Source organism: Sceloporus occidentalis, unplaced genomic scaffold (assembly GCF_023333645.1).
Source record: "Sceloporus occidentalis isolate IW3139 unplaced genomic scaffold, rSceOcc1.0.p SCAF_1, whole genome shotgun sequence".
NCBI classification, from domain to species: Eukaryota; Metazoa; Chordata; class Lepidosauria; order Squamata; family Phrynosomatidae; genus Sceloporus; species Sceloporus occidentalis.
In genome coordinates this window covers 9,804,404-9,821,646 of record NW_028316981.1, presented here as the reverse complement: position 1 = coordinate 9,821,646, position 17,243 = coordinate 9,804,404, and the positions used below count along the sequence as shown (strand labels likewise).

General features: G+C 42.8%; 1 protein-coding gene across 4 annotated transcripts; it reads right to left on the bottom strand.

Moving 5' to 3' along the window:
* Positions 1-978: 978 nt before the first annotated feature.
* On the bottom strand, positions 979-16,901 carry LOC149320664 (uncharacterized). Of its 4 annotated transcripts, none has more exons than XM_089504108.1 (6): positions 16,655-16,901; positions 14,449-15,441; positions 13,209-13,335; positions 11,233-11,309; positions 6,708-6,834; positions 979-4,495 (listed from the first exon to the last, which is right to left on the bottom strand). In XM_089504108.1, exons 2-6 carry the CDS (start codon positions 14,854-14,856, stop codon positions 3,135-3,137), a joined length of 2,100 nt encoding a protein of 699 aa, XP_089360234.1. In that variant the 5' UTR covers positions 14,857-15,441; positions 16,655-16,901; the 3' UTR covers positions 979-3,134. The 4 variants fall into 4 exon arrangements, 3 of the variants coding, with proteins under 3 accessions (XP_089360234.1, XP_089360242.1, XP_089360225.1); XR_016279370.1 differs by lacking the exon at positions 16,655-16,901 and adding an exon at positions 4,581-4,658 and having other exon boundaries at positions 4,428-4,495; positions 14,449-16,344; XM_089504116.1 differs by lacking the exon at positions 14,449-15,441.
* Positions 16,902-17,243: the final 342 nt, after the last annotated feature.

Sequence of the window (17,243 nt, the reverse complement as noted above, 5' to 3'; positions counted from 1 at the left end):
AAACATATCTGCTTCATTAAATATGGTACACTTGTAAAACTAAATGGATTCAAAATGGCATGAGTCAAACCTCAGTGGATACCAAAGGCTTACTGTATGCTGATGTGTTCATTATAAAGTGTAGAAATTGGATTTGCCTCTGCATTTCCACATACAAAGGCTACTTTACAATGCCTTTGTTCACAAATGTCCATGCTATAAGATCTCTCTATATGGTAAGTTCTTATGTTTGTGAGAATGCCAGAAGAGGGAAATCCAGAGGTTTCCATGATAAATAGAGGAAATACAGCTAAACATGTACAGAGAAGTAACTAGTAACATAGGCCAAGATTCTGTATCAAAGTCTGCATTTAATCATTTTATGAACCCATAGGATTGTTTTAGAAATACAACTAACTTCTATGAGTGAATGGAGAAGATGCACATCTGGTCACTGGCAAGAGTTTTCTGATCCACACCAGCTACTACCAATGCACACTGAGTGCTCCTGAAAAACACCAACTCATTTGTGATGTCTGTAGGCATTTTGGATATACGCAAGACACTTCACATGCTCACTGGACATTTGCAATGCTCATTGGGCACTTGTGATGGGCACTTCTAATGCATGTCAGGCACTCCTGTTGCACTCTGGCACTTGCTAGACAGTCTCTGAGTGTCCCAACAGCCATCAGTGCCCACTGCACATCAGGGATGTGGCGCATCAGTCATTCCACTGTCTATTATTGCATGATGGATGCTCTACATTGTAACATCACAGCAGCACTTAGGGGATAGTCAATGTTGTGAAACTACTCAAACTACTCAATTCTAATGTGAAGTCGAAGGCTTTCATGGCCAGCGTCCATAGTTTTTTGTGGGTTTTTGGGGCCACATAGCCCAAAAAAACCCACAAAAAACTACTCAATTCTATTTGCCGCATATGTACATCCGCTTGCAAAGATGCACACTCCAGGCTGAATTCCAGCTGTAACGTTGAATTTTATTTTTCTTACAAATTGCAGAGATATATTACGAAATTCCACCAAACATTGGTATCAGTTATTCAATAACAGGTCATTTTTCTTTTCTACCTTTTCCTTTCTTCTTCTTGTTACTAAACACGGACATTTAACAAGCGAAAAACCAAAAATTTATACATGTCTTTTTTTAGAAAAGGAAAAACAATTCCCATTATCCTCATCCCCTTTGTTCATAGGGGGAGAGCAATTACAGCTCAGCATTCATGTGAGTGCTACAAAATTCAGAAAGAAAACAAAATTAAAATATTAAAAGCTCCATCATCAAACAAGTTTATAACATTAAGGAAGAGTCAACTGGTCCCATATAATTTGTCTTAACTCCATTGCCTCATACCGCCTGGATCTTAATGGAGAAATGAGGTATAAATATTATTATTCCCTTAAATATTTATTAATAACCCACTTTCACCTCACAGATCCAGTGTGGTACTGTGCTTTCAACATTGGACTATGACTCTAGAGACCAGGGTTCGAATCCCAGCTCGGCCATGAAAGCACACTGAATGATCGTGGACAAGTCACATACTCTCAGCCTCAGAAAACCTCATGATACAGTGGTTCACAAACAGTGGAGAGATCCGCCAGGGGGATTGTGAGAGTTGCTCAAGGGGGTTTGAGACGTGGAGGCTCTGATCCCTTAACTGCTTCTTCCCAAACCTTTTTTATGTGTAAAATTTACACATGCATTGAGTTAAATATTAAATAAATCTGTTCTAATTTGAACAACGTTGCTTCCTTATAAAATCTTAAAATATGTATATACAGGAATGTGCGAATGAAAATACACACACTAAATAAACAAAATATTTTTATTCATATACTACATTGAGGGGGGGCATGATGTCTGCATGTAGATGTAAAGTGGGGTCCCAAAGGTAAAAAGTTGTGTACCACTGCCATGATAGATTAGGGTCACTATAAGTCAGAAATGACATCAAAGCACATAGCAACACAATTTCCCCCACAAATAGATTCTGCATGATCACAAATCTTACTGAGTTGTATTTAGATGCTGGGAATTAAATGTATACTCCACCCAAACTCTCCTCTCCCATGCGCTACAGGAGAAAGCCTTATGGAGGCTTCCGTTTTGTCCCTTACTGAGAGCTGTGTAAATAATTTAGTTACCCAACACCTGTTAAGGCTTACATCCAGGGAATAGTAGTAATGGATAGTAACTTCTATGTAAGGGCTGCCCTAGGTTTTAATCCAACATTTAGGAACACAAGAGAATATAGGAAACTGCCTTATATGCTTACTCATATCATTACTCCATCTATCAGGCTGCATCCACACCGCAGAATAATCCAGTTTGACATCACTTTAACTGCCACGGCTCGATGCTATAGAATCCTGGGATGTGTAGTTTGTTGAGGCACCAGAGCTCTCTGACAGAGAAGGCTAAACGTCTCACGAAATGACAGTTCTCAGAATTCCATAGAATTGAGCCATGGCAGTTAAAGCGATGTCAAACTGCATTACGTCTGCAATGCGGAGGCAGCCAACATACTGTCAACATAGCAGAGGTGCACAGCGTTTCAAGCGGGACTCTTTCCTGGTCTTATCTGGAAATTCCTGACAGTGCCTAGTGGTGTCTCATCTATATCAAGATCATCCTTGCTTAGCTTCTAAAATCAAAGATCAGTGTGTTCAAAGCAGTTAGGTAGCAGACATTTAAATAGCTATCCAAGGTACTGAGAAACTTCTAGGGCATTGGCTGATGACTGCACTGATATGAATCTACTGTAGATATTCACGTAGAAATCTAGAAAGTTTAGTCAAACAATCAACCCCAAAAACCTGGGTTGACTTATCCACAGGTCAATTTAAACATTGTACCTTAACTCATATAAAAGTGACTTATGCAGACATGAATTGGACTTACAGCTGCTCAACTCATTAATACAATGCCAGCCATAATCTCTCTCCTTTGAGATTTCTCTCATGATGATAGGGTGATTGCTTTAAACAGAAGATTTTCCATACTCTGAACATTTAAACATAGAAATCTAGTTCCATGTTCCCGCCTTCTGAAGGGATCACTTCAGTCTCATAAACATTTTAAATGGTTTTTCTTATGTCTCAATCCAATGATGTAAAGCAAATTATTTCCTAGAATTCAAGTGGTTTCCACAGGGAATATTTATAAGATCTCTTTCTTTTGTGGGTTTTTTGATGATCAGTAAGTATACTGCTCTGAATAAAGCTCTTTCCACACTCTGAGCATTTATATGGTTTTTCACCGGTATGTTTTCTTTTGTGATAAGTAAAGCTACTCCTGTGGCTGAAACTTTTCCCACAATCTAAACATGTGTATGGTTTTTCCCCAGTGTGGATCCTGTGGTGCAAAGCAAGATGTTTGCTAGAACGGAAATTTTTCCCACACTCTGGACACTTAAATGGTTTTTCACCTGCGTGTGTTCTTTGGTGATAGGTAAGGCTGCTTTTCTGACTGAAACTCTTTCCGCATTCTGGACAGTTAAATGGTCTTTCACCTGTGTGGGTTTTTTGATGGGAAGTTAGCTTACTCTTCTCAGTGAAGCACTTTTCGCATTCTTGGCATTTATATGGCTTCTCTCCTGTGTGAGTTCTTTGATGTTTAGTAAGGCTACCACTCTGGCTAAAACTCTTGCCACATTCTGAGCATTTGTAGGGTTTCTCTCCTGTGTGCGTTCTTTGATGATCATTAAGAGCACTGCTCTGACTGAAACTCTTTCCACATGAGGAGCATTTATATGGTTTTTCACCAGCATGGTTCCTTTTATGGTAAGTAAAGCTGCTCCTATGACTGAAGCTCTTTCCACAGTCTGAGCATGTATATGGTTTCTCCCCAGTGTGGATTCTTTGATGTAAAGTAAGATATTCACTAGAACGGAAGCTCTTTCCACACTCTGGACATTTAAAGGGTTTTTCACCAGCATGGGTTCTTTGATGATAAGTAAGGCTACTTCTCTGACGGAAACTCTTTCCACACTCTGAGCATTTAAATGGTTTTTCGCCCGTATGGATTCTCTGATGGTACATGAGTTTACTACTCCTGCTGAAATTCTTTCCACATTCTGAGCATTTATATGGCTTTTCCCCTGTGTGGGTTCTTTGATGAGCAACAAGACTGCCACTTCTTCCAAAGCATTTCCCACACTGCAAACATTTAAATGGTTTCCTTCCTATGTGGGCTCTTTGGTGTACAGTAAGATGTATCTTCCAACTGAAGCTCCTTCCACACTCAGAGCATTTAAATGGTGTCTTTACTTTGCACGTTATTTTAGGTATGCTAAGCTTTGATGTCTTTGTTAAGCTATTTTCACCCTGCGAAGATTTTTTCCTTTTATTTCTTGTGCAAGTCTCTTCTAGCATTGTGGTTTTATGGAAGTCAACACCTTCAAGTACCAGATATTTCCTTTTCCACTTTTGTTTTGCTTCTGTTTTCCTTTTGTGGTGTTTGTCTGCTTTATCACTCTTCTGTCCATCACCTGCAGGAAAAGAGAGAAATTTGATCAGGGACAAAGATATCTTCAAAATCAGGGTTCAGAAGAAGAAAACAGTAATGTAACTAACATCATCCCCTTCTGTATGATGACAGGTAGTTCTTGTGATCCAGCTCCACACACATAGGCCCCTCTCAGTGCAAATAAGCTGAAAGACAAGTGTAGACATGGAGTCATGACTACACATAATGTCAACCAGAAGCCCAGTGCTAGCATTGTCCAAGATCCTAGATGGGGAAATTGTAGTGTAAAGTCATATGTCTCTTCTGGACTCCCAAATCTCACCATGGTCATTTAGTAGCCAGTAGAAAGCAGGCAGGGTAGCATATATCCCTATAGTCAGATGCACAATTACAGAATCCTCTGGGACTTCTAAAAGATCATCAGGAGATACCAGAGGATGCATTTGTTGTTGTGCATCTGGTCACAGAAACATAGCCAGAATCTCCTCTGCTGCCCCTGCTCTCCTCCAGCAACAAAATGGCCATGGGGGCAGGGGGCACAAGATACATATGAGTCTTTAGGGGGCAAGGGGTCCATATGCAAGAGAGGCAGTATGTTTTTTTTTTCCTTTTGCAACAATCTCAAAATGATATACACCACATGACACCACTAACGAGATACCAGGCATGGTCTCTGCCCCACCACCAAGGGCCATCAGAAGAGGTTTCTCAAACTATTGAACTTAGGGGCTCTACAGACCACCCCGAAGGGATTGGGGGATACCACCCCTTTCCTAGCCGGAAAGGGGTCACGGCAACCTCACACCACGGACCTGATCCAGCCTTTCAAGGGCACAAAAAGGAGCTGCAAAAAGTGGTTCCTTTTTGCACCCTCGAAAGGATTTCATAGCCATGGCGGTGCAGCTACATGGTGCTCATTCAGTGCTGCGTCGTATGGATGCAGCAATGGAGACGCACCATGACGCCACATGTTGTGTGGAATGGTGCATGGTGTCAGGGCACCCTGGGGGTTGGAATCAAACATGTGTCGTGAGGACACTACACCCTGACTCTGACCCCATGCTTGCCTTTCAAGCTGGTCTGTAAAGGACCTTAGTGCCTTCCTGCTTCTACAAACCATTTTAATAAGGCAATGTGGGGAGAGGGCATTGTCTCCGCATAGTTCCATAGTGGCATTTGCTTCCACAAGAAGTAATGTCGACTAATCCCCTGTTAATTTGGACCGCTCTAAAAGGGAACTGGACACAGGGGTTTTAATACATTCATAAAGCATTTTGCAGTACAGCTTAAATCTCCCTTATCCAGAATTCCAAAATCCAAAATTCTGTAACATCCAAAACATTTTTTCATGGGTGGCTCAGATAGTGACACCTTTGCTTTCGGATAATTCAGTCAGAAATGACTTTTCTAAAGGCAAAATTCTAAAGGCATAAAACTTTGATTCATGCAGGAGTGTCACTAGGTGGTGTGGTGGGTTCAGACCGCACGAAGTGATACCCCAGAGGGATGGATACCCAGTGGGACAGTACCTGCAGTGGGACCTAGCAGCTGCACAAGACCTTGAACAGGCCGTCTGGAGGCTTCAGCACTGTCAGCCAGCAGCGGCTGTTGCTTTGGGACAGCATCTTCTGTTTAAGGTCTGCCATGTAACCACACAGTAATGCCACAGGTTTCATGCACAAAATTATTTAAAATATTGTGTATAAAATTACCTTCAGGCTATGTACAGTATATAAGGTGTATGCAACAACATATATATTAATGTTATGGTTAGACTTGGATCCCACCTCTAAGATATCTCATTATGTATATACACACACACACACACACACACACACAAATACCGGTATTCCAAAATCCAAAATACTTCTTGTCCTAAGCATTTTAAATAAGGAAGACTAACCTGTAGCAAGAGAAAGGTGCGATTTCCTGCATGCAACACTGCTCAATTAAAGTTGGTACCAAGACCATAACTACAGTGACAATGGTGAGAAATGAATTCTGCATGATGGATGGAGTTAAAATTTCAGGAGATGAGCATGGGCCACAGTAACAAACCTAAACCATTACCTTTCTCCTCCATTTCATTTAATGAACAACAACAACAACAAATAGCATTTCCAATTACACGAATAGAAAAACAATGGCATTTCTTGATGGCACTGAAACAGATTAAGGATAACATCATTTTCTGGTTGTAAAATGTATCACCCAAAGTACGAAAAGGACCTTACCTAAAAAAGCCAGATTCCCCAAATTCTCCTCCATGACTTCCCTGTGCAAAGCCTTCTGGCCTGGGTCCAGCAGAGCCCACTCCTCCTGTGTGAAATACACTGCCACCTGTTCGAAGGTTACTGAATCCTGAAAAGGAAGAGGAGTCATATAAGCAAGAGGAGGAGGTAGTGACTCTGTAGAGGTAACATGGTAAACAGTAAATGTGAAAGAGACTGAAAATTATACTTGCCAATATAGTAGTGCCTCTGTGTAGTATAGGTTGAGCATCCCTAATCTGGACAACTGAAACCCTCCCAAAACCTAAACTTTTTGAGCACCAACATGATGCTTTGAGGCTTTGATTTTGAAATATTTTGAATTTTGATTTTGGAATATAAGTAGCATAGTACATATCTCTACTGTATTGGCGAGTCTGGAGAGAAACAAAAGGTTGGAAAAAGACATGGCTGGAGAGGATTGTTAAGGAAAAAGCAACATGGGATATACAGTGAAAGAAATAAAACTTGTATGTGAGAGTCAGGGTGACTCAGCAGAAGCAATTAAGAGCCACACAGGTGTAGAAGGTAATGGAATTAACAAGTCCTAAATGCCAAGGACAGAAATGCAAAGTGGATAATTGAACACACCTGAGAATTGTTAAGTGGTCAAGGCTGAGATGATGAAATCATTAATTCTGGGTAGAAACAAGGGAACCAATGAGAATGGATGTACACGCCCACTGGGTGGAAACTGACAAGAGTGGGTGGTATGATCCAAGGACTATAATAATGGCTATGATTCCTAATGTATTTTGTGGGTAGTAGTGAGGAGTTGTATTGGATAGTTTTGGAGCTGTATATAGTAGAATAAAGTAGATCTTTTATATAAGACTACTGAGTTGTCTGGTGTCTTGGGTGAAGAGACAAGAGCCAGCTGGATCCTGAAGAAGTGGGAAGACTTCTGTGGAAGCAAGAGTGAGAAGGCTTGGAGAGTTTGTCAGGGTCTTCAGCCTATTCTCTGTAACTCTGCTGCTTTAGAGCAAAGCTTTAACCACTGACCAAAACTGGTCAGTGCCGGTGCGTAACAAGGTGGTGAGTTCGAGCCAGAGGTGAAGAGCTACAACTCCCATCATCCCTGACAAGAAATACAAGGATTTGTGAATTAGTGGGCATCCAAGCATAGTGCTTGGCATGAATCCACACCTCTCTCCAGCCTCATGCATTTTTCCAGCCTTGCAGATAGAGGTATATACTATGCTACTTGTATTCCAAAATATGGGGGGGGGGGGGGGGGGGAATCCATCTCCAAAACACCTGGTTACAAACATTTCAGATAAGGGGTACTTAATCTGTACAGTTGGCCCTCCATGTCTGCAGATTTTATTATTTGTTGTTTCAATTAACTAGAAACTCACTAGAAATCTCTAGGTCCTCCAGAGCAACTCTGCCAGAAGCTGAGCATAGGGTTGGGTTGGCAATCCTAGAAGTTCCTAGAGAAAACACTTCTCCAGGCATTTGTAGGTCTCCAGCATGATTTTATGATCATCTTCTGGAAGATGTGGACCACAGAGATTCCCAATGGTGTTTTCTTAAGTAAAAAGAAGAGTATTTTTTTAATTTGTGTTTTTTCCACATTCACTGGGGTCCTTCAACACTAACCTCAGCAAATGTGAAGGGACCACTATATTACCATACCCAGAATGCTGTGTGAGATTTTGGGTTGCTCCTATCTGCTAAAGGAACATTAGAACAGGATGGCCCACAAGGGCCATTTTTATGACCATAGTGTCTTCTAGCATCCTCAAAGGTTTTTTTTAAACTCACTTTTTTGCGCTCAGGTGTGCTCCAACAACTCCTAGGGGCCATAAGGGGGCACTTCCACCACAGAGTAAAAATACTCCAAATAAATAAATAAACCCTCCAGGGCTACTTTATACCCTGGAGAAGTCTTTGTTTCAACAGGAAGTATCCCAGAAGCTCTACATCATATTTAGGACTTTTCTCTTTAGGCCAAAAGTATCCAAGCAGCAACAGTGGGAGGGAGTAATACATGATAGAGATACTATATATAACATAAGGGACCATGTGGAAAAAGTAAATAAGAAGACCCTCCCCTTGCCATAACACTAGAACCTGGAGGTGGCCACTGAAGCGGAATGACAGAAGATAGAGGATAGGACAAAGCAGACCAGAAGAAGGGAAGGAAACCTGGGATGGCCCACTGGCTCTCAGTTTCATCAAAGACTCATCTGAGTTGGAATGGGCCTCACAGAGCATCAAGTCCAAACTCCTGCTCAACTGAGTATCTCCAGCTAGAGCAGTAGTGTTTGTGTTCTTTCTGAACACATCCAGAGAAGGAGGAGACCCCACCACCTCTTTGGGTCACTGCTTCCATTGCCAAATAGCTCTTACTGTCAAGACGTTCCTTCTAATGTTCAATCAAAAACTATCTTCCTGTAACTTAAAACTATTAGATCTGGTCCTACTCTCTGGGGAAACAGAGAACAAACCTGCCTCCTCCTCTTTTCTGTGGCAGCCCTTGAGATATTTAAAGAGTACAAACATGTCACCCCTTCATCTTCTCTTCCCCAGGTTGAATGTGCCCAACTCCCTCAATCTTTCTTCATGTTTTGTCTCCATACCGCATGATCCTTCTTGCCATTCTTTGGACCTGCTCCAACTTGTCTATATCCTTCTTAAAATGAATTTGAAGACATAGCTGTGTCAGCCTAGAAAATCAATACGCAAAGGGATCTTGCAGCACCTTTGAGATTCACTGAAAGATAGAGGATGGCAGCATGGATTTCATAGACTTGAACTTACTTCCAAATGCAGCTGAGGAAGTAGACTTAAGCCTACGAAAGCTACTTCTATCTTTCAGTTAATTTCAAAGGTGTTGCAAGATCCTTTTGCATATTTCTTAGTATGAGGTGCCCAGAAATGAACATAGTATTCCCAATGAAGCCTGACTATTGCAGAATATAGGGGGACTGTCAGATATTCCCTCTCCCTCAGCTTTCCAGCAATAGCTATCCCACTGACCTGCAACAGCGGGAGTGACAGGAAGAAACACCACTCCATTTGCTTAGTTGTGACACCCTTTATGCATCCTTCTCCTTGAGGTGTTTCTCTTTAACAATAATATGTGAGTATATGTTTCACAAGCCAGCTGGTGGCTCCAGGGTTACCTGGAGAATCAATGAGCTTTTTAGGTATGACTATTTGGTTTTACTGCCAAACTGAGGTCCTTACGAGCTGGATGTTCTTTTTATCTGTTATAAGCATTGTTCTCGCAAGTACAGTTTTTTTTTTGGAGTCTTCCAAGTGCATCTTTAAGTACTGTATTCAGTTTCTAGTTCCATTATAAGGTCTGTGTAAAACCAAGAAGCCATAGCCTGACCTTAGTGACTCTGCCTACTGTTCCACTTTTCCTGTTATATGTGTAAGTCATACAGAACAAAAATTGTTGTTGTTGTTAATATCCCACCTTTCTCCCAAAACAAGGTGGCTATTGCCATTATGAGAACCAGCATGGTGTAGTGGTTTGAAAGTTGGACTATGAGTCTGGAAACCAGGTTTCGATTCCCCACTCGGTGATGAAACCCAGTGGGTGATCTTCTGCAAGTCATATGCTCTTAGCCTTACAGGTAACCCCCCCTGCTAAAACAAATCTTGAAAAGAAAACCCCATTAAAGATTCATCTTAGGGTTGTTGCACAAGTTGGAAATAACTTGAAGGCACATAACAACAGCAATTGCCATCATATCTTGCTTCTGGGCTTACAGAGGCATCTGCTTGGTCCTGTAGGAGCCCAAAACAAGGGCTAAATTGGGTAGGGGAAAGTGTAGCCTATGGGCTGCATATAAAGTCCCCAACTTACCCTGAAGTCCACCCCACTAATTACCCAAAGCCCACCAAAATTTATTTTGCAAAATAAGATTAAGTGCAATTTGGGGGCAATTTTTGCCAGAAACCACAAATAAAGCCCTGTAAACACATGAAAACACTCCCCACCTAGCCACCAAAACCTCTATTTTTCTCAGAGCCCCTCTCTAAATGACAACTGTAAGGGATGCAGTGTTACTTCTGGTTGCCATTTTGAGAGGGACTCTAAAGATAATCCAAGGCTTTTTGTGTGCCCACAGTGGGGTCAGGGGGAAAGCTATTGGCCTTGCACAATTGCCCACCCTGGGTTAGCAGGACCATTGGTTTGATCCACCCAGGACTCTTTCTATGATTCTAATGGCCTGTTACAGACAGCCAAAATAAAGCTGCTTTGAGTCACTTTAGAGGTATGGTATTTCAATGATACATGCGTCCTAAGAGTCCAAAGGCTGCACCAAAGCCACGCTCCAGTCCTAAGGACTGGAGTGCAGCTTTGGTGCAGCTTCCAGACTCTTAGGACGCATGCATCATTGAAACACCATACCTCCAAAGTGACTCGAAGCAGCTTTATTTTGGCTGTCTGTAACAGGCCAATGTTTCTTTTTTATTTCACACCCAGGTTATCTGGAGTACCCTACCATAAGTCCTCTTTCATTCTTACCTTAACTGAATCTGGTTGGAAGGCATTCCTTTCCACATGAGGAGGCCTTGAATGAAGCTGCAAGGTCATTCCATTACCTACATGGGACAAAGAGGAGGTTGGTTGATGGATTTTTCCATTATAAGTACTTGGCATTTCGGTTCCTGGGTTCAAACTACAAATGCATGCCGCAACCCAAAATGCTGTGAGAATGCTGGTATGGGAAGAAGACTGCCATTTCGGTTTTATTTCTTTTTCTGTCCACTCATTCAGTACATAAGAGCCAGCGTGATGTGGTGGTGTAAGTGTTGGATTAAGACTCTGGAGACCAGAGTTTGATTCCCAGCTCAGCCATGAAACTCACTGGCTGACTGTGGGCAGGTCACATACTCTCAGCCTCAGGGGAAGGTCATGGCAAACCTCTGAACAAATTTTGCCAAGAAAACCCCAGGATAGGTTTGCCTTAGGATTGCTGTAAGTCAGAAACTATTTGAAGGTACACTACAACAACAATTCAATACATATGTATTGTGCAGGCATGCAGAGTTACTAATACATGATGTAGGGTGTGGCCACACTGGCCAGAATACTCCAGGCTGCCCCTAGAGTATTCTGACCCCAATGCTGCTTCATATATAAATAAAATAAATAAATATTCCTTCCATTATTGGACACTCCAGAGTGATGCCAGGTGGCTGTTCACCCATGTGTCCTGCTGTGTCAACCAGCACCACAACTGCCAACATGAGTAACTCCCTCTGAGGTTGAAAACAAGACACCCAGTGTCAAACACACTGCTAGGTGACACATTTTGACCTCAGAGGAATGACATATGATTCATCAGCAGTGCCTGATCGTACAGTGGGACACGTGTGAACAGCTGTCTGGTGTAGCTCTGGAGTACTCTGGATTATCTGGGAATTTAGTTTTTAAAATGTGTTTTTTAGGGAGGGGTGCCCTGGATTCACTGTAAGACTGCCCTTCCCATGTGAGGACAGTATACTGTCAAATCGGGCCTTTGGTCCTGTAATGTCTGGACAGGGAGACACAAAGGGGGGGGGGGGGGGAGACCAAGTTATTTGGCTTGTGTTATTTGGCTTACTAAAGAAAGCCCACAATGCCATATTATATTACGATAACAGAAAAAGTCTCCAGCTATAATTCATCTGTGCTATTCAGAACTCCTCTGGAATACAGTGTCCATTTCTGAGCAGGATGTAGTCATATGGGGAAGAGCTTCTGGACAGAAAAAGCTGTTCACCTTTGGCATAAACTACCCCAGAAAGTAATGAATTCTCATTCAAGTATTTTCAAAGGAGGTCAGATGGCCACTGCTTAGGGTTTCTTGTACTGGCAGGTGGTTAGACTAAGGTGGTGTCTGCACTAGCCAAAATACCCCAGGGGCAGCCCAGAGTATTATGGCCCCAGAACTGCGCTATGTCTCTCCTTTACCTGGGCCATCCATTGCGATGCTGAGCAGCTGTTTGCACATGTGTCCCATGATGCTGCCCAGCATCAGCACCACAACCATGCAGTGCTTAATGTGAAGTCTGAATGAGGTGTCCAACATTGACCACATGTCTGGCAGGCACCTCATTCTAACCTCAGAGTGAGCAATGCACAGCTGTCGCAGAGGTGGTGGTGCAAGGTGGTACTGTAGGATGCAACCAACTGCATATCAAACCAGGCTTGATCCTGCTCAGCTTCCAAAATTAGACAGAATCTAGTGCTTTCTGGATACCTAGGCCTATAGCTCTCATAATCCCTCACCACTGGTTCTTGTGACTACTGCTAAGACTGACAGATGTTGTAGGCCAGAGACATCTGGAGGGCCACATTTGCCCACTCTTGCTTTAAATGGTTGAAACTATTTTAACAAGCTGGAAAGACTGGAGAAAAGCATCTTCTTCAAATAGGCTCAATGGGAATGTTAATCAGCCCAACAATTTCAGACAGCTAGAGAGGCCTAGCTGAATGAAGACTGTGTTATCTCTTACCAAATGAGGTGGCAGCTCCATTGCTCTCTTGCATCATCCACCTGAAGGGTATATTCTCTCTGATGTCCGGTGAAGCTTTCCTTGCCTCAGGAAATGAAATTGCCTCTTTGTGTAGAACTCCAGTCACCTGAAAGAAGAGTAAAAATCAGAAATATTGAAAGGCCCAATTAGGAACAGAAAGGAATGACACAGGCTGCTGCCACACTGCAGAATTAATGCAGTTTGGCACCACTTTAACTATCAAGGCACCATTCCATGGAATTCTTGGATTTGTACTCTGTTGAGCACTATGACAGAGAAGGCTAACTATGTCACAAAATTATAAATTCCAAAATTTCATAGCATTGAGCCATGCCAATTAAAGCAGTGGCAAACTGCATTAATTCTGCATTGTAGATACAGCCACAGTGGCAGAGAACTGCCAAATTGGCTACCCATTCTCTTGTGACATGGACTCAAGATACTGGTACTGTTCTTTCAAGCCTTCAACAGGATAAGGCCCAAATACCTGTGGGAGAGTCCCTTCCCATACAAATCCACCCCTGATTTACAATCATCAGATGACTCTCTCTTCAGATAACTGTCAATGAAAGTCAATGTGATTCATACATACAAAGGAAAGGTAATTTTCTGTGGTGTTAACCTAAGTCTACAATGAGTGCCTGGTGCTGACATTAAATTTGTATGAACATTAAATTTGTTAGTACTGTACTAATACAGGTTGAGTCTCCCTTATCCCGAATTTCAAAATCCGAAATTGTCCACATGGGTGGCTAAGATAGTGACATTTTTGCTTTCTAATGGTTCAATGTACAGACACTTTGTTTAATGTACAAAACTATTCAAAGTATTCATAAAACTATTCATAAAATTACCTTCAGGCAACATGTATAAGGTGTACATGAAACATAAATGAATTTCGTGTTTATACTTGGGTCCCATCTCTAAGGTATCTCAATGTATATATGCCAGTATTCCAAACCCCCCCCCCCAAAAAAAAAAAATCCCAATTTTTGGAATCCAAAACACTTCTAACCCCAATCATTTCAGATAAGAGAGACTCAATCTGAATACATTTCCCATTTAGGAAGGTGTCTGAGTCACTGAACAGTAGAAAAATAGAGGAATCGCAGTCAAAAGTTAGGCATACCAACTCCGCAACGTTGGTAACTAGCCTTGTTTAGGGAATGATTCCACATATCCCCATACCCTTAGAATGACCAAGATGGCATGCTTTTACCTGCCTCTCTCCCTGCTTCTTAGCCTCCACCTGGCTCAGAAGGAAACCCTCCACCAGAGCCACTGCCTGGGAACTGGTCTCTGCTCCACACTCTCGAACCCAGCTCTCCATCTCCGGGGGAAGGATGGCCAGGAACTGCTCCAGGATCACTAGGTCCAGCATCTGAGCCTTGGTGTGTCTCTCTGGCTTCAGCCACTGACAGCAAAGGTGGTGGAGTTGACTGGAAACCTCCCGGGGCCTGTTGCCATCTTGGTAGCTGAACCCCCTGAAGTGCTGACGCTGGACCTCTGAGCTGCTGGTTTCCTTGCCCCAGAGTTGCTGTACCCAGAGTGTCCAAGGAGGCCTCATTTCAGTGGTTCTGAAGCCTTCCCTTCCTTGTCCAGGAGTATCAGCAACTGGGGCTTCCATCTTTGATTGCTGCGTGAGCTCAGTCTCCAGCAGTAACCAGAGGAACTCCTTGTGCTGTTGTCAACTTTGTTCTTATGCCAGGGGCAGGAGGAATGGTGGTTGTGGACAGGAAGCACATCTAACATTGGCCACAAGTACCTCTGTCACAGGTTTTGTCTACATGGTTAAAATACTCCTCAAAGAATTTGAATAGAATGTGACCTGATCACATGCAATTCAAAGGCATTCAAGCATTTTGCGGAGGGGGGGAGCACACACACAAAAAATAATCAATTCTGCTGGGAAAGGATTCTTGTTTTTTACCAGAGTATCCACAAGGATGTGCATTATCGAACGTGTGGCCATCCATCTGCTTTGCATGAATTCAGGTGGCTGCCCATTTTCATCAGAGGGAAGGCAAATAAATACAAATTTGCACAAGAAAGTGAAGCTAATTTAGTGTCTATGTGGATGTGAGAAAATCCACAGCAATTCATATCATACACTTGATGGGTAGCTTAGCTCTCAATCTGTTTTGCTCCCCAAGGAGATTTTTTTTTCCACAAAAGGGACTGGTTGAACCACACTCGTGACTGGGGCTTCTCCCTGTAAGAATGACAGGCAAATAACAGGACTCAGATGGATGCTATATAGATTATAAACATATAATCTGTTTGAAATTGGATCCCATCTCAAAGATATCTCATTAGGTTTGTTGTTGTATGCATTCAAGCCACTTATGACTTATGACGACCCAATGGTGATCCTATCCTGAGATTTTCTTGGCAAGATTTGTTCAGAGGAGGTTTGCCATTGTTTTCCTCTGAGGCTGAGAGACAGTGACTTGCCCAATGTCACTAGTGAGTTTCATGGCAGAGCCAGGAACTGAACCCTGGTCTCCAGAGTCCCAGTCCAACCCCCAAACCACTATGCCATGCTGACACTCTATCCTGCTCTGCACTGTGAAATGCTTTGCTCATCTGTACCTTCGATCACCATTCCCATAACAGACCTCTGCCTGTCACCCCCAATTACCTTTCCTACTTTACAGATGGAAACCACATTAAAATTATTTTCAATGCATTTAAAATCAGGGACAACAAACCCACAGCTTGCCAGAACATAAGAAAGAAATGCCCAAGTATAGGGGGATTATTGTGTGGATCTTTGTTCTCCAGGGATGTAACTATGGGTGGGGTGGTGGCAAAATGAGGGCATTGCCTTGGCATCATAGAATACTAGAGTTGGAAGAGACCTCAAGGGCCATCCAATCCAACCACATTCTGCCATGCAGGAATCCATAATCAAAGCACCCCCAACAGATGGCCATCTAGCCTCTGTTTAAAGACTTCCAAAGACCTTTCCAAATAAGAGTTCTGCACCCGTAACTTTACTGTGTGCACAAGACTTTGTTCCTCCCTCTTCTTTACTTCTGTTGATCTGCAAACTAACATTGGTCCTCTTTCAGGAGTGTCTAGAAACTGAGAATCACTGATCTACACAGCAGAAGTAATGTAGTTTGACCCCACTTTAAGTGCTGTAATTCCATGCTACCAAAAATTGGTAGTTTTACAAGGTCTTTAGCATTCTCTGCCAAAGGATGCCGGTGCCTCCCCGCAAAAAAAGGATTCTGTAGCATGGAGCTGTGGCAGCTCCAGTGGTGTCAAACTGCATTATTTCTATGCTGTAGATGCACCCTATGATTCTATGCTCCTGTTATTTCAAGCTCAGAGGGAACAGTCCTGGGTTTGGGATCTCAGGGATCTACCTTTTTTGGGGGAAAGCTCCTGGCTTAATGGAGGGAAATCCAAGAACCTACCTGGCACTGGGTTGTGGAGGAATCATCTCTCATTCCACATCTGTGGGCAAATGCCAGGCTCTTGGCATTGCAGGGACAGCAAGCTGACAAACACAGCCCACTATAATGCCTCCTCTCCTGCCTGATGAATCCTCCTTCTGAATGCTAAAACGTCAGAAGGGATCCCTGGAAAAGAGAAGGGGGAGACTGCAACTGGAGTGGCTGCAACTGGGATGAGACTGCCAGGCTGCTTTTGGGGGGAATGAATTGGGGGAGAGGGCAAGGGGGGGACAGGAAGTAGGCCTGCCAAGGCTTTATAGTCTTTGGTGCCACTCTAGGAAGGGAGAGTCCCCTTCTTTAACCCTGAGAGGGGTATCTACCTCTCCCTTTTGCAGGAGGCAAGCAAAATGCCTTGCACCCCAAGAGGTGTAAAGAAAAGAAGGCATTGCAACGTAAGGATTTTGCACACACAGTAAATGAAATTTTTCCTCCAGTCCTCAAATTTCTGGCACTGCAGACAATGAGGTTAAAAAATCATACACACCTCCAGATGCTTTACATTTGCTGTGTGCTTAGAATCATAGAATCCTAGAGTTGGAAGGGGTCACAA